Source organism: Panicum virgatum, chromosome 5N, assembly GCF_016808335.1.
Source record: "Panicum virgatum strain AP13 chromosome 5N, P.virgatum_v5, whole genome shotgun sequence".
Taxonomy (NCBI): Eukaryota; Viridiplantae; Streptophyta; class Magnoliopsida; order Poales; family Poaceae; genus Panicum; species Panicum virgatum.
Window position 1 is genome coordinate 8,126,771 of NC_053149.1, and position 19,676 is coordinate 8,146,446.

The 19,676-nt window shown below is 48.3% G+C and overlaps 2 protein-coding genes and 1 pseudogene across 3 annotated transcripts; all 3 read left to right on the plus strand.

Annotated features, from left to right (window-relative positions):
- The first annotated feature begins 1,266 nt into the window (after positions 1-1,266).
- On the plus strand, positions 1,267-3,073 carry LOC120674508 (annotated as a pseudogene).
- Positions 3,074-10,648: 7,575 nt separating this feature from the next.
- Positions 10,649-12,575, plus strand: LOC120676240 (thylakoid lumenal 15 kDa protein 1, chloroplastic-like). 2 transcript variants are annotated; one of them, XM_039957471.1, is made up of 7 exons: positions 10,649-10,907; positions 11,002-11,097; positions 11,277-11,349; positions 11,460-11,521; positions 11,729-11,810; positions 12,040-12,100; positions 12,241-12,575. In XM_039957471.1, the coding sequence occupies exons 1-7, from the start codon at positions 10,737-10,739 to the stop codon at positions 12,290-12,292; spliced, it is 597 nt and encodes a 198-aa protein (XP_039813405.1). In that variant the 5' UTR covers positions 10,649-10,736; the 3' UTR covers positions 12,293-12,575. The 2 variants fall into 2 exon arrangements, with proteins under 2 accessions (XP_039813405.1, XP_039813404.1); XM_039957470.1 differs by having other exon boundaries at positions 10,682-10,907; positions 11,277-11,352.
- Positions 12,576-13,784: 1,209 nt separating this feature from the next.
- On the plus strand, positions 13,785-18,525 carry LOC120671959 (probable pectin methylesterase CGR2). Its single transcript, XM_039952238.1, has 7 exons — positions 13,785-14,120; positions 14,317-14,495; positions 14,592-14,631; positions 15,090-15,131; positions 15,913-16,281; positions 17,308-17,363; positions 18,015-18,525. The coding sequence occupies exons 2-7, from the start codon at positions 14,373-14,375 to the stop codon at positions 18,159-18,161; spliced, it is 777 nt and encodes a 258-aa protein (XP_039808172.1). The 5' UTR covers positions 13,785-14,120; positions 14,317-14,372; the 3' UTR covers positions 18,162-18,525.
- Positions 18,526-19,676: the final 1,151 nt, after the last annotated feature.

The window sequence follows — 19,676 nt, forward strand, 5'->3', positions numbered from 1 at the left end:
GAAGGCACCTTTGCCGAGTGTCTTTTTTCGGGCACTCGGCAAAGTCTTTGCCGAGTGTCAAAAAGCACTCGGCAAACTTTTCGAAACCAGATTAGAAAAACAGCGTTTAAAAATAGCAAAATATTTTATTTTCACCCGGTAATCACACCAATCATCCAATGTCACAAGTCACAAGTCTCGCTATTATTTCGCGTTAAATCGCGTGCTACGCGGCTGCCTTGATTCGAAGCTGCCTTGATTCGAACCCGTGACCTCTTGCTTCGCGTGTAGCCTCCTCTACCACTCCAACTCATTATTACATATGTCTAGATTATGTTTTGATTCTCCACATATTATACTAATTTGAGATAAAATTACTTGTTTGAGGCCCTAAACGTATTCGAATAAAAAACTTTTGAACTAAAAAGTTCCATAACTTTTCGAGATCTACAACTTTGATGTTGTAAGTTTTTTGATCCGAGGTCGTTTGCAAAATTTGAATTTCAAATTTGAGAAATTCAAACACATATTTGAAATCCTAAATGCATTCAAATAAAAAAAGTTGTGAACTACAAAGTTTCTTAACTTTTCGAGATCTACAACTTTGCTGTTGTGAGTTTCTTCATCCGAGGTTATTTGAAATACTCTAAAAATTCTAATTCAAAATTCATCCGAGACGCTTTGCCGAGTGTATTTTTATGGCACTCGGCAAAGCCTCTTTTTACCGAGTGCCAATAAAATACACTCGGCAAAAAAATTAAGTAAAATAAATTTAAAAATACCAAATGGACTTGAAAAATTACCAAAATTTCACGTTAAGCAATCTATGTTATCTATTGCCTATACAAAAAGTTTTGAACTCAAACAACAATTCGACCATCAATTTGACTCCAATTCTTATCGGATCATTCTCAACTCTATGATTTTTCTTCGGAGATGTATCGGTTTGTAAGCACGTACATGACAAAAGTGTGCGAAACCTCCTCAACTTTTTCTCACAACCTACACATATGATATTATGACATCTTGCCAAATCTCATAATTTTTAGACTTTGTTTGCTATTTTTAAAATTTTTAGAAAATTCAGAAATGGGTTGTTTGTCGAGTGCCCACCCCTTGGCACTCGGCAAACACCTCTTTGCCGAGTGCCAACCTCTAGGCACTCGGCAAACAACATTATTTGCCGAGTGCCTTTTTTGCCGAGTGTTTTCTCGATGGCACTTGGCAAATAGATTGTTTGCCGAGTGCCCGAAAAATTGTACTTGGCAAACCCCTTGGCACTCGGCAATGTTCGGGTTTCCGGTAGTGCCTATACTTTTATTGATGTGAGGGCTTGTAAAGGTGACATCGACCTGCACCTGGCCTGCTCAAGGAGACGAATATGACAAATGTAATGACGCAGCAGCATCAAGAAATCTATATATAGGCATACGGCCGGCTCTGGACAGATCAGTGACAGACCAAAAAAGGGGCGGCCCACGTAGTGGTAGCCAGTCGATCGACGATCGCCACATATGGGGGGGGGGGGGGGGGGGGGGATCCTCCGGTTCCTGCCACTCCTCCTCCTGCTCACGCTGCCCCCTAGCCTCCTGACCTTGAGTACCTCTCGCCGGCGATCAACCGCGTGCCGGAGGAGGATGGTGGTACTAGTAGTACCGCTGCTCCCGGCGGCCTCGTCCTCCACCCGATCGTGCTGGTGCCCGGCTTGACCTGCAGCGACCTGGAGGTGCGCCTCACGGACGCCTACCGCCCGACCCTGCCGCGCTGCGGGGCCATGAAGGGCAAGGGCTGGTTCGGGCTCTGGGCCAACTGCTCCGACCTCCTTGCGCACCACTACGTCCCGTGCTTCGTGGAGCAGATGAGCCTCGTCTACGACTCCGCCGCCGGCGACTACCGGAACCTGCCCGGCGTCGAGACGCGCGTCCGCAACTTCGGCTCCTCGCGGGGCTTCCACAGGAACCCGGAGTTCCCGTACGGTAGCTACTATAGCTCTCCGTGGAGTGGTGAACCCAGAGCACTACACTGACTACTGCTCGTCTATCTTGTGCAGGGACTGGTGCCTGGAGGTCCTCATGCGGGAGCTGGAGAGGATCGGGTACCGTGACGGCGACACCCTCTTCGGGGCGCCCTACGACCTCCGCCATGCTCCGCCGGGTGCCCGGCCAGTCGTCCGAGGTCTACTCCCGCTACTTCCGGCAGGTGAGGCGGCTCATTGAGGACGCGAGCAGGAGGAACCAGGGCAGGAAGGCCATCCTCTTCGGCCAAAGCTTCGGTGGCATGGTGGCGCTGGAGTTCGTGCGGAGCACCCCGATGGAGTGGCGGGACCGGTACATCAAGCACCTCGTCCTCGCCGCGCCGCTCCCGACGGGAGGCTTCACACAGGCGGTGCAGAACTTTGCGTCCGGGGCGGACTTCCTCATCATCCTGGGAGTCGACACGCTGGCCATGCGGCCCATGTGGCGGACCTTCGAGTCCGCCATCGTCAACTTCCCGTCCCCGACGTTGTTCGGGAGCAGGCCGCTCGTGATCACCAGGGAGCGGAACTACTCCGCCCACGACATGGAGGACTTCCTCGCCGCCACCGGGTACAGTGCCGCCGTGGAACCGTTTAGGAGGCGGTCGGTCCCCAATATGGGCTACTTCCAGGCGCCCATGGTGCCGACGACGTGCCTCAACGGGGTGGGGATCGAGACGCCGGAGCAGCTCGTGTACTGGGACGGCGACTTCGATGCGGAGCCGGAGATCGTGAACGGCGACGGGGATAACGAAATCAACCTGATCAGCATGCTGGCGTTCGATGAGCAGATGCGCCGGCAGCCGGAGCAGAACAAGCTGTTCAAGACCATCAAGCTTCGAGGGGCTGACCACGGTACGATTGTGACGGAGGACTGGGTGCTGAAGCGTGTCATTCAAGAAATACTTGAAGCCAATCGTGTCTAGGGCTCTAGGCCGTCATAAAAATGGAATTTGTACACAGTTATCCGGAATGAATATTTGTACTCGATCGATATCGCACATAGTGAATTTATTTGTAGCTGATTTATCTTTTTTTATTATCATAATAGAATCCAAACATGGGGCTTAGTTTGTTTAATTTGTCCGCTCTTTCTCTCTCGTGCAGTTATTTCTTCCGGCTATCAGTCAGCAATGCTGCTGGTAGTTAGCCAGTTTACCGTTTTCCCCGTTCATCTCTACCTATGAAAAATCGCTATCATAAGAGGTTGGAAGCGGATTTCTCCCAGTTTTTTGTTTGGTTGGAGGGAATAGAAGGGATGGAAATGGATACATTATCACTTGTTTATCAACAGTTATCAATAGGATCCATTAGCCAGTCGTAGTCTCGTAGATCCACAAGTCTCTTCTTCCTCTCGCAAGCCCCTCCGCTTGCTCACCCTGCACGACAGATGGCAGCGGCTGGTTTGTCCACCCCTGCGACCTAGTTTTTGGGTTTGGGTTCAACCCACATAGTATTTTAGTGTTTTGTTAGAAGGATGGGTTCAACTCCATTTTTTGTTTGGTTGGAATAGGAATGGATGTCTATTTTACATCGTTAGCAACAGTAAATTTATGGACCTCACATGTCATCCTCTGTTTATTTTTATTTTTTCCCATCTTATCTTCCTCCTCCAGCTCCGCCAACAGCTCGCCTCAGCCATCCACCCTGCCGCCTCCTGAGCTCTTCTGCACCGCCCACTCCTCATCTTCCCACACCCGCACCAGCCCGAGATCGTCTACACCGGCTCCTCCCACACGCACCTGCTCCCGCATCCGCCGTTGCCCTGGCTCCCGCCGCTGCCCTTGCTCCCACGCCTGCCCGCCGCTGCCCTTGCTCCCACCCCTGCCCGTCGCTGCGCCTGCACTGGCCTACACCCACTGCAGCTCTTGCTGGGCTCGGCCACTGTGGCTATCCACGCCCTACGCCGGAGCTCCTCCACCTTGCTAGCCGCCACTGTCTCCTCGCCCGCGAGCGCACCGCCGCGGCACCGTCTCCTACCCATGCCCGTGTGCCTCTCGCCGTGCTCCGCCTGCCTCACGAGATGGAGCAGAACAGCGTTCAAGTGGATCGGGATGGTCCCTTCGTTTTGGAGAGGCACCAATCCTACCCGCAATTGATGGGAATATTCCATGCGGGTTGGACCCAACCCACATAGGTTGCAACCAAACGCAGGTCTAAATTGGTCGAATCCGTCCCAACCTAGTTGGACCCTCCAACCAAACGCATGCTAACCAAATATGCGTCCATCTCGATTCAACTCATCGCAAGCCACCTCGACCCTCAATCCAAACATATGCTTAAAGCTATAAACGAAGTGTAAGAACTGTCTCACAGAAGTCTCACATAGTATGCTGATCTTTCTAAAATGAGAAAAAGTATGGGATTTCATTAGAGATTCAAACATCTCTAAACTCGTGGAAGTGCCCAACCAACAAATGAGATATCCTACATCCAAAGGATCCAAATATAGCCTTAGTTTGTTTGTTTTACTAAAGGCGTACTCAATAGTGACAGTGTCGAATAAATGGGAGATGTATTTTTCAGAATATCGTCCGAGGGATGTATTCTCTCTATTTCAAATTATTAGTTATTTTAGCTATTCTAGTTTTTATTATGCATCTAGATATATGTTATGTCAAGATGCATAGCAAAATCTATATATCTAAAAAAGTGAAAATAACTAATATTTGTGACGGAGCCATTTAATGATTGTTCATGTTATACTCACACTGCTAGAAAAACACACATTCGTCCGCGGCCGTTAGTACCGGTCACGGTTTCGGCCGGTACTAACGTGCAAATTTAGTACCGGGTCAAAGAAACAGTGCCCTTGGGAGTCGTTTAGTACCGGCTGTTGGCTCCAGCCGGCACTAAAGTGCGCCACCAACAGCCCCCGACAGCCGCCTGGAACGGCTAGTGACAATTTAGTACCGGCTGGAGCCAGCCGGTACTAAATTGGCGCCAGGAAACTTAGTACCGGCTGGTGGCTCCAGCCGGTACTAAATGGGGAGCTTTAGTACCGGCTGTAGCAACCAGCCGGTACTAATGCTCCCACTATAAATTGGGGTTTCTTCCTCCCCGAGACGAGCCAGCGCCCATTTCACCAGAGAGCTAGCTCGAGCTCGGTTTCTTCTCTCATATTAGAGTTGCGCCGCCATTATTTGATCCATTTTTTGTGTGATTTGGACTCATTCAAGTGCGCCAAAGGTTTACAACTTCATCCTCTCTTCATTGATAGTCTTTATTCTTCGTTTTATGCTCTATAGTTAGAGAAATTTGTGACTTTTAGAAATAGTGAGGATGAGTATGATTTCTTTGATTTATGCAATGATTTGAGATATATAGAACCGATGACTTGAATGTGGGAGTAGGTTTATTGGCTAGGTTGAATATGAAAAATTTATAGACATATTTTTCAATCATTTTCTATATATTACAAATGACCGTAGCACATTTTTTATTTTTAGATTCAGATGAGCATGTGGATAGTAGAAATTTTTAGAATGAGTGTAGACAAAACATGTTATTGTAGTAGATATAACCCTAATGTGGATAGATAATTTTTTTATAATGAACTAATGAAAGAATTATAATAGATTTTTTTAATATGAATTGATTATTTTGACACTCTAGTGATGTATTTATTCAGGCTCACATTGAAACTATCTATAAGCTAAAAAAAATCTTTATTTCGAATCAAGTATACGTCGTTAATCTCCATCCAATAGTTATGACACTACCTTTCGGGGAAACACTATGCGCTATATGGACGTCGCGAATCGGTTGGTCGCATCACCAGCACTTCCGATTGATATGAAGACAGCATTTGACGCAGTCAGCGTGGCCGTTGTTGCACTGAGAGCATATCAACGAGCACGCTGCCTGTGCCTAGTGCTGTGTTCCTATTAACTGGAAATGTTGGTGCTGCGACTGGTTGATTGGTGACATCCTTGTACCGCACCGTGTCCCCCCGAAAGGCTGAGGGACCGAAGGGGCGACCAGAGGGGGGTGAATGGGAGCCGATAAAAATTATCACAAACGTAGGCTCGGCTTAAGATCCCTAATGCGTACCCAACCCTAGAGTCCTTGGTGAAGTGTAGAGTAGCTATAGAGGAGCTACACTAACACAAAACAACCCTTGGAACAAACACGACAAAACGCGAAAGAAGACACGCAGAAACAATGTTAGGAAACGCACGGTATACCTCACCGGTTGATCCGACGTATATGTATTTGAACGTGTCGGTTAAACCGGTGAGACAGAGCCGGCAGCACGAAAGGGCAATCACCGGTTGATCCGACGCCAAGGTTTAAAAGGCATCGGTTCAACCGACGATCCTGCACCGGATGATCCGACAAAATCATCTTAGATCGTCGGTGCAGTTGTCCAGAGAGACCTCAAACAGACCTGAGAGCACCAGTTAAACCGACGTGCACAGAGGGCACCTCGTCGGTTCAACCGATGTGCAAAAGCAGTCAAGGAACAGAAACGCTCACCAGTTAAACCGTTGAGGAGCAAAATGAACTCGTCGGTTAAACGAGTCAAACAGCCAAAACCCTAACACAGAATAGCCTACTCACCGGTTGAACTGACGCAACATGACTTCAAGCGTCGGTTTAACCGATGATAGGTAAAAACTCTGTTCGAGTCCAGAAATGATTTTCCAGTCCGCGCCTCGCCCAAAAACTCGATGATCGAAGGATCAAATCAAGTCCAAATCTTACCAAAATTCGTAGGCACGATCACAAAGGACTTGTGAACATGTCCACTGAAGGAATCGATGAATCACTCCATGGTTTGGGAGGAATCAAAGAAATTCCGAGCAAGATTGGGGTTTTCTCAAGAACTCAAAAACTTCGAATCGAAGGAGCTCGTGAATCCTAGGCATTTGGTACTAAGTAAAGAGCGATGGATTCACCTCAAAGAGCCCAGAGAAGAACTACGATCTCGTGCACAAGATGAATGAGATTGAAAAGAAATCAAATCCCCGGAGGGCACAAGGAGGGAAGGGCCTCCTTTCCCATTCAATCTCAGTACAAGGACTCAAAAATCCATACTCCTAATCCTACCCCTAGATAAGAAGAGGAAGAACAGAGAGGAAGAGGAGGAGGACGCCAGGAAGGAGGAGGCGGCGTGCTGTCCAGGCAAAAGGTGAGAGGGAGAGGGAGAGGGGGTGAGGGGGTATTTAACCCCAACAACTCTAGACTAAAGGACTAAAACTACCCCTAGACTCAATTAGACACTAGAAAACCCGTAGGGGCAAAACTGGAAAAAGATACAAGGACTCATCCGACGGTCGAGGTTCTTTCTTCGAGTCGAAGTCTTCTCCGCGATGCCGCCGTGTGGATGAAGATCCGGTTCGCGATTTTGGGGGGTCCGCGAAACCCGGGTAGGTGGCCGGTTTTGAGAAAACCGCCAAAACTTCACGCGCGGGAAGATTCCCGCCTCCACGCCGTGGCCCTAGACGCCATTCCTACCTCGGCCTCCTGACGGCCCTAGACGCTGCCCGACGCCCGTCACCTCCTCGCCCGCAGCGAGGCCCTAGACACCGTCGACGCCCGTCGCCTCCGTCAGTCTCGAGACCGACGCGCCGTGCCTCCATGACTTGGCGTCTTCAACCGCCGTCCGCCTTCTTGGTTTTGTGGCGCAAACCAAGAAACCCGCCTTCCGTCACCGCTTGCGCCCTCGATCCAGGAGTGGACGCCATAGCTACCGCCCGGTACGAGCTCCGGTCCCGGCTGCCCTTCACCGCCGTCCACCGCACGGTCCATCGGCCACAGCACCTCCACGGCAGCTCTCCGTCGACACTTGACGCCCGTGTACCTGCAATCCAAAGACCAAGCGCACGATCACACCGCACGGTTGACAATTCACTCATCACAAATACGAGAAGGTACTCAACATTCCTTAGCTGCTGCGCATCGTCGATGCGAGACGACTGGTCAATCTGCGGGTGGTGGGGATGCCACCGGCCGACGCTCAAGGTAATGTGGATGGACAGAGAGGGAGCAGGCCAACGCCATCGTCGTCGCTGAATCGGCGAGAGCACTCCTGATCTCGATTGGAAGAGGTGAGACAGGGGGCGGAGCGTAGGCATCAGCGTGGCGTGATTGATGGGAGCAATGGGGCGGGTCGTGCGGGGAAAGTGGGGCGCACTCGTGAGAGAGGTTGGAGTGAGGATGAATGGAGGGAAACTCGTCAGAAGGGTGCTGGTGGTAGGAGGACGGAGCGAGCTAATGCCAACAATTGTAGTATATGGCAGGACGAAGGACTGGAGGGGACGACGGTCGCACGTGACCAACAAGTCCCCTCTTCTTTTTTTTAGTAGGGGGGAGATTTACTAAAAATCCCCTTGTAGCGGAGAAGGATAGATTATTAGTGTGGATGATTTAGAAGATATAACTAGAAAATAATGTGGTGTGGATTATTAGTAGGTCCATCGCTAACGTATAGATCCGTATTTATAAAGTTCTGTTGCAGGTTTGGTCAAATTTGATTTGACCAACAAGTCCTCTTCTTTTTATTTTTTGTTGCAGGTTTGGTCAAATTTGATTTGGGTTCTTAAATATATGTGTGTGAGGTGTGGACCGTTGAAATATGTCTATGTATTGTCCATGCGTCCGAAGCAAGAAAGCTTGTATGTGGCAATCATCATAGGTGTCAATACTGTGGTATATGCACTATGTAATATGAGCGAGGCGATTCAACTCGTCACCGATATACGAGTTTTCTGTGAATCTGATGTTCTTGGAGTGCAGATTGGTTTCACCAAATTTTATGGAGTTTTTTCGCAAAATTACCGTCAATAGAGTACGTGTTGACTTTGTTAAAGTTTAGGGGTCTTTTTGGTTTCATCAAAGTTTGGGGGTTTTTCTATAAATTGACATAGTAGAGTGCGTGTCTATCCGTTAAAGTTCAATAGGTATTTCATAATATTAACATTCACAAAGTCCGGGACTCTTTTGCAAAATTGTCATCCATCAACTGTAAAATTGACATTCACAAAATTTAGGGATTTTTTTTGCAAAATTACTATCCTTGGACTGCAGATTAATTTCACCAAAGTTCGAGGAATTATTTTGCAAAATTTACATCCCCAACTGTTCCTAGCCGTCGGATCAGCCGATAGACTACCTGTCTGTTTGGGGTTGGACCCCTTTTTGGAGCGTTTGGATGGAGGTAGCAGGGGTTGGAGCGAACCCAAGAAGGGAATATTCGGTGAAGATGCGGGTCCGCTCCATCCCACGAAATCTGGTGGATGAGTCTGCTCCGCTCCGCGTTCTCACGGTCGCATGACTGCCGTCTTTCTCCCATCTCTCTCCTCCGCCCTGTCTCGCCTAACCCGCCGCTCGGCTCGCTCCTCCCGGCCTCGCCGTCCACCACCTGGCTCGCGAGGTCGAGTGCGGCGCCGCGGAGCTCGAGCGCGGCGGGCAGGGCGAGGCGGAGCGCAGCACCGCGGAGCTTGAGCGCGGCGGCCATGGCGACCTCGAGCGCGGCAGCGGCGACCTCAAGCGCGGTGGCGGCAAAGGCGAACGCGAGCGCGGTGGCGCGCAGCTGGAGCGCGGAGGCCATGGCGGGAGGAGTGGCGCGCGGATCTGCTGGCGGCGGCGCGTGGGGTCGGCCAGCTGGGGCGGCGGACGGGGTTGGCCGGCTGCGATGGTGGAGGAGGGCGGGGCCGGCGAGCTCGGGCGGAAAAGGCCGCTGACCTAGGCCTACTTGCCCCGCGGGCGGAGCGCGTCCGTGGCAGCCGAGGCCGGCGGCGACGGCGGCGGAGCTCGCCCGCGGCGGTGGAGGGGCGGAGGGACGGGCCGGTGCCGCGTGTGGATCCGGCGGCGGCGGGACGAGGCGAGTGGAGAGAGAGGAGATGGAGAGAGAGGAGTCTGACATGTGGGGCCCACTAACGGAGTTAGTGTTGCCATCCAACCCGTATTCCAATTCTCTCAACCAAACATGTGATGGGTTGACTCCATCCCTAAAATCAAATCTGCAACCAAACAATGGATGGGTTGGCTCCGTTCTCAAAATGAGAGTTGGAGCCAACCCAACCCACTGATCCCGCAACCAAACACACGGTACGTGGCCACCTCCTGGTGCAGGAAAATGCACCAGGTTTGGTTATAAGAGATTGAGGGATATGTATGGTTGGGTTCCATTTGTATAATTAATGGAATTTGGCATATGTCTGGTGAAGGTTACTTGTCGTTTAGGTGCTTTATCTGTTTTCGTTTTTTTATCACCTGTTGTTTGTCTAGTTCAATGATACCGCATTCAAGTGAGTTTTACTGACCCTATGCCAAGTGCTAGCAATTTGTATTTATTCTCGTTCTCTTTTTGCTCCATGCCTCCTTGTCAGCTCCGATCTTAATCATAATCAGCAAGAGGGACTTGTGATTTTGTTGTTCCCATTGTCAAATAGAAAATTCTCATGTTGTTTTCCCCTTACAATTAACTAGGTAACTTTTGTACCACCTCAATAGCGAAAGGTAGCTCATTTACCCTTTTTTTGTGCTCGGATTCAAACTAAAGTGAGAGGATTTTGTTCCTCGCAAAAGAGAGAGAGAGAGAGAGAGAGAGAGAGAGAGAGAGAGAGAGAGAGAGAGAGAGAGAGAGAGAGAGAGAGGATTTTGTCCAGCAAAAAACTGAAAGAAACCAGAGTAGAGCGCGTGTGTGCGATTGGCTGGCAGGGCAAGCAGGGCCGCCAAATAGATAAGACGGGTAAACACAGAGCCACGTAAGGAAGGAGAAACGAGCAGCTCGGCCATGGACATCCTGGGCGCCCTCAGGCTCGCTCCGTCTCCGCCCGCCCTCGCCGGCGCCGCGCCGCCGGCGACGCCTGCGCGCTCCTCCGTGCACTTCCACCTCGCCAATGCCGGCGCCGCCGCCCTCGTCGCCGCCTCGCTCCTCGTCGCCGACCCGTCCCTCGCATTCATAGTCAGCATCTCTCCTCTCGTCGCCCTGGTTCGAATTCTGGCAAGAATTTGAGGGTAGGGGTGTTGACGGGGAGCGCACGCGCGTGTGGCCGCAGGGAGGAGGCCCGTACGGGAAGCAGGTGACGCGGGGGCAGGACCTCACCGGCAAGGACTTCAGCGGCCAGACCCTCGTCAAGCAGGACTTCAAGACGGTACAGCGATTGCACATCTGGCCTGTTTTTTTTTTTTTTTTTTGGCCCTTACATTTTTTTTTGTTACATCGCATGCTTGAAGAAATCCATGAAAGCTTCGGAATTTCTGTGCCTAGACTAGCATGCTTGTTTTGTGCATGCTTGTTTGAGTGGTGATCCTTAGCCTTCTGTTGCTGCAGTCTATACTGAGGCAGGCCAACTTCAAGGGCGCGAACCTGCTCGGCGCGAGCTTCTTCGATGCAGACCTCACAAGTAGTACTGCATTTGCTTGCTACCTCTGCACATTCCAGATTTTCTTCATCGTACAGCTTATGATTTGGTTATGGTTGTAAATTACTGAGTATGTCTGCCCATTGATTCAGGTGCTGATCTCTCTGATGCTGATCTTAGAGGCACCGATTTCTCGCTGGCAAATTTATCAAAGGTGCAATGTTGGTGATCATTTTGTTCAGGATCCTCACTCTCTTTGCTTGTTCTTTTCATAATTCATTAAACAAACTCCTGTCAGCATGGTCAGACATTGCAATAGCTAGTAACTGTTTTCGGACCAATAACTGTTTAGTGCTTAGCTTACAGGAATTGGTGTTACAGCAACCTCATCAATTGGTTTTTGTCTCCTTCCATTTTTCAGGCAAATTTAACAAATGCCAACTTGGAAGGGGCATTGGTCACAGGAAACACTTCTTTCAAAGGCGCTAACATAACTGGGGCAGGCAAGTGCTCTTTTTGATAATATTTCTTACACTGATCTCCTGTCCCAGCCCATACGCAGAGCATCGCCATATGAGCATTTCCACTGATCTAAAGATTCTCATCAGTATAAGTAAAAACAAATTCTCATAGGGAATTCCATGCGTAAATGAGGAAAAGTTACACCAAAGTTCTAACAGGATCAAACGTTAGGTCTAGTCTTGAATAACCAGCCGTTTCATGAACCTGCAGATTTTACCGATGTCCCACTGCGAGACGACCAACGGGAATACCTGTGCAAAATCGCTGATGGGTAAGAATGCAGTGCACCAACAGTTGACATGCCTGGACTTTTTTCTCTCTTCTTTTTTTTTTAAAAAAAAAGACATGCGTGGACTAATGGTCATTCCACCAGTTTGTGTGCCTACTAATGTGCAACCACTTGTCCATCAGAGTGAACTCAACCACTGGGAACGCCACAAAGGAGACTCTGTTCTGCAGCTGACCGACGAGGCTACTGCGCTAGCGGCTCATTGAGACTGATTTTAGCGACTGATCAATCATATGCCTATCGATTTTCGAGAGCACACGAGGATTGTAAATTGGGTTATAGAGAAGAGATGCTGCTGCAAGTATTTGCTGGTAATTACATAGAATCAACGAAAATAAAGCCCGCGTTACTTGATGTAATTCTGTGAAAGTGACCATGTACTTCGTATCATGTATTGACAACGCAGGTTCTGAAGCTTTTATACAATGCCATGCTGACGCAGCCGTGCTTTTTTTTTCTATTATTAAGCACTCAACTATGTTAGGGTCTGTTTGGAGGGCTTATCATGACTTCAGCTTTACCTGTTTGGCGAAACAAGGAACTATAGCGTGAAACTGTTTTGTAAGTCAGGGTAAAAATGAACTGGAACTATAGATGCAGGAGGAGGAGCCAGTAGACTATTTGACTTGTCGTTCTAATGTTGATATACTCCTGTTTTGTGATGCCTTGTTCTTTTTTGCTAACTAGTAACGGGTGCGCTTAGAATACGCAGATGCTTGCACTTTGTGAACATTCTTTGAGTAAAACGGGAACTGTTACTCTAAAAAAATGAACTAGAAGTCGGATGAAACTATTTTTTTTATTTTTTATTTGCTTCACCGGCTTCGGCTTCACCGGTGAGACCTTTTTGTGAGAGCCCATCCAAACTGTCGCTTAGTTTTTGTTTTCAAATGTGTTAGTGTTAGGTACACTGAATTCTGCATCGATGATGCCATGTCAGGTTTACAAAGAGCTGCAAATTACTCGTGTCCATTCGACCACTGACTTATTTGACTAGTGTACAAAGCACGATGGGTTGGGTTGGGCCGGAACCCACCTGGGCCAGGCCACCAGACCAGACCAGAAATAGAAAAGACCAGGTGGCCCCACCGGTCAGCGTCACGCACCCCACGACGCGCCGCCAACGACAGACATCCCCGAACCAAATCTCCTCCGCCCACGTCCTCGGAATTCGGGCCGCGCCCCACTAATCCCCGATCCCGGTCGCTAATGGCGTGCCTAATCTGCCACCATCGTACATAGCCAGCCGGCCGCTCTTTTTTTTTTTGAAATTAAAGGCAGAAGCATTGCCGTATCATTTAAGAAGAGGAAGCAATTGTATATCACACGCCGAAGCAAACGCCACCACACACAAACAAACACACGTGAACAACACATACAACAAAGACACTACACCACCACATCCTTGGAGAAGAGCCAAAAAAAACTGCCGCAACTTACGCCGTCGTCATCAACGCTGTGTCACAGCCAAAGCCGCAACCCGCTCGAATATAAGTGGCCACCTAAACTCCTCCACTATGAGCTAAACTAACAAGCTGCACACACAAAGTCGTCGATGTCCCTGCTCAGACGTTGCTTCGGCAGAAAACTCTCCTCACAACACTAATGAAACCACCGATCTTCACCATTCTATATGTATATGTAAAGGCCTCGCCTCACCCACCACCTCACCTTCCAATAACTCGAATATCTGAAACTGTAAAGAAAGCAATACCTCCGGCCAGCCATCACCGGGATCACCACGAGCCGCTCCCTTCCCCCGCGACCGCGAGCTCCCTCAGCGGAAGCATAATTTCCATTCCCGCGCCCTGCTCGTGCCGCGCCCCTCCTCCCTATCGCGCCGGATCGCCACCCACTCGCTGCCCCACCTCCCCCCACCCCACTCCGCCCCGCCCCACTTCGTCCCGGCCTCCCCGCCTCAGATCCGTCCCCAATCCGGCAACCCTAGCGCGCCGGATTCCTCCCTCGCGTCCTTCCCCGCCCGCCGCCGCCATTGACCGAGGTACCGCCGCCGCGTCCTCCTCGCGCCACAAGGGGTTCCGATCTGCGGCCGGCGCGGGGGGTGGGTCCGGCTCGCCGGCTGCAGTGCGGATGCATCCGCGTGCGTGTGGATTCTCGTCCGCGCCATTGTGGGGGGCTCTCGTCGTTCCTTCTATTCCGAGTTTCCCGCTAATCCGCGCGGTGGTGTGTGCTCGTAGGCCATCGAGGGGAAGACGGAGCTTGGCTGACCGGATTCGGGAGGGAGGCGAGGAGGATGTCTAGGAGGTCGGTGAACCCGAGCCGGCGGGTGTCGGACGGGGGCCTGCCGTCCGTCGGCGGCCTGTTCCACCACAAGTCGCGCTCGCCGCCAGTGCTCACCATTGCCCTCGTCGTCCTGGTATTTACTCTCTGTTCTGTGCACTAATTGGTAATTGCTAATGCCGTCGGTTGGAATTTGCTTTGGTGCTTACGGTCTAGTTGCTCACGTCTGCAGGGCGTCATTCTTCTCATCGCCTACCTCAACAGTGGCTCAGGTTGGTTAAAGGCTCTCGGTTAGGCTCACTAACTTGTTTTCCCTGATTAATGTTGGGTTCTGGAAAGTTTGTAAATGCTAATTAGCGATGGAGCATGGCCTGTGGCCTGTTCAATTTAATCTTCGACTTGCTTAATTTGTAGAGCAGCGAAAGAGCATGGCTTGTGACTTCAAATTAAGTTCATTACTAGTTTTTTAAGTAAACACTTCATTTCAATGTGGGCACACACCTACAATGCACCGTTGCTAATTGTTTATGAGAAATGATAGTGCATATGTATTATCACACAATGTAGAAAGCAGAGTGACTATGTCATATGCCATTCAGTTAGCACCTCCGAATTATGAATAAAGTATTTTCGGTCTCTATTGTGGTTTTGTTCCAAAAGACTAAAATAAAACCAATCAGTTTTTCTTCATTCCTTGTACTTCTTGTTTGACTCTTTCCCCAATGTCTAGGTGTAACTGTTACAAGCAGAGAAGCTGTGAGCAGGTCCGAAGGTACATTTATCTTTTGCATCTCCTTCTCAAGTTACATCAATTACTGCCGTCATTTCTGAGTATCCTAATGCAAAATTATGATTTCTTCCTTAAATGTACTATGCTGATATGTCATTGTAGTTGCAGCTTGGAATTAATTTTGTTCTCTCAGACTTCAAGCTGTGCTTTGCTATTATGACGTGCACTTCTTGCGCTCAACTATTTTTTCTTCATTCTGTTTTCTTCTTCAGCAATCACACAACACCCTCTATTTGCCTTTGTTCTTGTAAGCTTATCATTTCTAGTTGTGCGGCAACCTCGAAGTATCTCAGACACATTCCTATGCCGACTCCTTATAATCATTTTCCTCAGGAGGACCTATATCTAGATCTTACTCCCTCCATGTTCCAAATGCTAGGAACTTATGATCAATTATGGGCACATGGTAAATTGACGATTTTTCCCATTGAACACTGGAACTATACCATATGACTATACTTTGGTCGTCTTTCTTGGTAGGACAACAAAACATTTTTCTATTATTGATTAATCTAACTACCGTTTGCTCGGACCTGGATATGCCAATTGCAAACCCTGTAAGTTAGGGTACACGATGGCATTAATCATTATGAGGTTGATACAGACCAGCTAGATAAAATAAAATTGCCAATAATACAGTGAACAGTTGAATTTTTATTGTTTCGTTGTCTTGGACATCTTTGTGTTTTAGCTTCCGGAATTACTATTGTGGGAGTTTTATCCTCCTATTTATCTCTGAATTTTTGTTTACGTCTGCACCCAGGCTCTTGCACATCAGAAGTTATGCGGGCGCTTCCTTATCTTAAAAAGGCATATGGCAGTGCGATGCAAAAAGTGCTCCATGTAGGCCCAGATAGTTGTGCAGTAGTTTCTAACTTGTTGAAAGAAGGAAAGGTTGAAGCTTGGGGAGTGGAGCCTTATGATTTGGAGGATACTGACAGTAGTTGCAAAAGCCTTGTGCGCAAGGGCTTTGTCCGCATGTCTGATATTAAGTTCCCCCTTCCATACCGCCCAAATTCTTTCAATCTTGTTGTCGTGTCAGATGCTTTAGATTATCTGACCCCAAGATATCTGAACAAAACACTTCCAGACTTGGCGAGGGTTTCCACCGATGGCCTTGTTATATTTGCTGGTATGTACTTCTTGAAACATTTACTGCCTGTTATTGTTGAGAGAACTTATATTTGACATACACATGCCTATAGATGTACTTTTTCATGGTATAAGAATCCTTTCTTTTCTATAGAAGTGATCAAACAAACTCCTTGTCCTTCAGTCTCTGCACATGCCTATAGATGTACTTTTTCATGGTATAAGAATCCTTTCTTTTCTATAGAAGTGATCAAACAAACTCCTTGTCCTTCAGTCTCTGCAAGTATCGCATACTACTGATTATTTATCTTTCATTAGGTGGCTGTTACATTCGAAGATAAGAATTTTTTATTTGAATTTTTCTTGTAGAATAATGTTCAATCTGCCATTCTTTTTCCACATCTTTCTATTAAGAAATGCAGGTACCTTAGTTGTTTCTTTGGGTAGTTATATTATCTTTACCAAATGGACACAACAAAAAAATCTGAAGGATGAACTTTTAAGGTAGTATGTGTTTGTATCCTAATGTAACCAATGTAAATCTGGTGCTAGTGCAACACCAGATGATAATACATCTTGGCGGGGGCGGAGCTACGTTGGCTCCGCCGGGTGCCCGGGCACCCACGCCGAAATGGAAACTCAATGCTAATTATCAAATTTTGACCTTATAAATTAGAGAGCTACCAGCAGAACCATAGACAAGGCATCCCCCCTCGATTCAGCTCTAGCTTCGCCCCGGCATCTTGGAGGTCAAAGTGGTATGAACTTTTAAGGATTAGTGTTAGGTCTCTGTAGCAGGTACATGATTGAACTCCTGGGGTGGGTACTGGAGCTGAAACTTTGATGTTCAAACAGCTCTAGTCTCGTTTTTGAGTGTTGAGTCAATCATGGTTGGCAACTTGCAAGTGATGTCCGCCTAGGCCCCACTGTTGTACTCCTGTAATATTTCTTGTATAATTTTTTAAATATTTGAACATAGCTTTTGGAGATAGCAATGCATGCATATTTTGTGTCTGTGGATGGCATAGATTTTCTAAGTAGTGTTTGTTTCATTTCTTTATTTCAGGCAATCCAGGTCAGCAGAAACATAAGGTTTCAGAACTACCAAAATTTGGGAGACCGGTATGTACTGTTGATTGCATACAGATTTGTTTTGCATATGATTTAACTACAAGATGTCTGCTTTTACTGAGCCAAACGTATTGTTGTACGCATTTCCTGTTCATAATGAAAAACATTGTAGGATTAATTACACAGAATTGCTGATGGTCTAAAAAGTTGCTGCTCTGCTTGGTGCTCTAATGATATTGCTTGTGTGGGCATATTTTCGTCCGGATCTTTGATGTTGCAGAATTAATTTGGATCTTATATCTTGACTAATGTTTTGTTATGCCGTAATTTGAGACGCATGCTACCTATTGCCAAGTCTGTCAGTCCATTACTGTTACTGAATATTGATGATCGATCTTGTTCAGAACCTGTTGATTTGGCCATTTTATCTTGTTCAGAATCTTTGATGTTGATTTGGCCATTTTATTGTTCAGAACCTGTTGATTCCGCATCCTAATAGGATGTCCTGTCGGTGTTATTGATGGCCAGTCTTGTTTGGAGACTGTTGGTTTGGCTGTTTTGCTGTCTAATCCAAGTTTCCACATCAATAGTGGAATATAGTACTGTACTTTACTGAAGGCTAGATAGTTTGTCAGTGAAGACTTTTTCATGACTATCGGAGCAGATTCCTTTACTGACAAAATCTATCCGGTCTGTTTGCAGGCGAAATTGCGGAGTTCTTCATGGTGGACTAGATACTTTGTCCAGACTGGCTTGACAGAGAACAAAGGACCATTGAAGAAGTTTGAAGAGGCTACATCCAAGAATGAATACAAACCAGATTGCCAGATCTTCCACCTTAGTACGTAGGATTGTGCTTGTTGAGGTGATGCCCGTCCACAGCACCATGGATCATGGCCGCACCAGTTTTGTAAGCAACCTCTTTGCTTACCCCCTTGTTGACTCGCTCATCTTTCATGCGGAGGAACCAGTCGCACGAAATAGCCAGCCTTCAGCTATAGGTAGCTTATGTAGAGAGAGAGGCTTTACCACTTGATACTAGAAATTCATTGTGGTAATTAAATTATGTGTCATCAAGGATCACGAATTGAAGCGCCGATGATATATACGTAAGAACTTCACACTGTTGTACCCTGTTTTTCTAGGTGTGTTGGTTGTCTGGACGGTTTCACATGTAAGCTTATGATCCAATCCAAGAGAAGCAATTTGATCCCTGGCCCTCCCTTTGTCCGCACCTAATAAATAGTAGTATGTCGTTTTCAGTAAGTTGGATGATGCTTCAAGCCGACCCATTCTTCCTGTTCTGATACCTGAGAAAGATGGTCTACCAAACTTCTGATTATTAGATCTCTATTCATCGGCCCAATGATAAGGTTTTAGTTGAAGTCCCAATCGCAAGCTTCACCAAACAAGCCCCGCCGGAAAGCATAACAAACATCACTATATTTTGTCCTAACGTCACGTAACTTGTCCCCAACCTGCATGTATGCCTTGATATTCATCATAGATTATACATCTTTTGTGGCCCTCCAGTTTCTTCAAGCACAAGCCCATTGAGGTCATCTTTTATGCGGAGCAATGGATTGTTCTTCCTCCCCTCCCCCAGACCAGAATCAGAAATCCAGAGCACACCAGCTTATTTCCACCAGCAGACACCAGGCACCACGAAAATCATTTTGCACCCACCCACTGACTTGTTCCGTCAACCAATATTCCAACTTCCAAGCTGCAGCGCCTGCACAGACTATAAACTACTCCTTTCTGTGTCTGTGGCTGGCATCTTCCTCCCTGATAAATATCAGTTTCCTGGCCTGTGCTGTGACCTCCACGCCGCGGGCATGCGACTCACACATCACCTTCGTCCAGCCCAGGCACATTATCCTCTCCCTCTCCTCTCCCCGCCCAGTTGATGTGGCTGCTAGGGGCCATCCTCTCACTGACCATTTCCCCTGCCCAGCTTGCATTGGCGGCCTGGCTAATCCAGTTGTTCGGTTGTTCCCCACTAACTTCCGGTGGAATTGATTAGTCAAAGCTGGGAGCACATCTTTGTCTCGCTAATCGCCTTTATAAACCCCCTTTCCTGCACCTCTCACGAACAGAGAGAGCAGGAGTTGTTGGCTTGCCCTTCCGGAGCTTTTCGCTTGGTGAGCAGAGGGAGAGGGAGAGGAGCCGTCCGTCCATGGAGGGCCTGCTGCCGTTCCTGTACCGGGCCATCCTCCACCTCGCCAGCGGCGGGGAGACGCCCCTCGGCAACCCCTTCCGCAACGAGTCGCCGCCGGAGTCGCCCCTCGCCCCCTACTACGTCCGCCTCGCCGGCGCCCCGGCCTTCCTCTCCTCCACGGGCCGGGGCTACTACGACCGCGG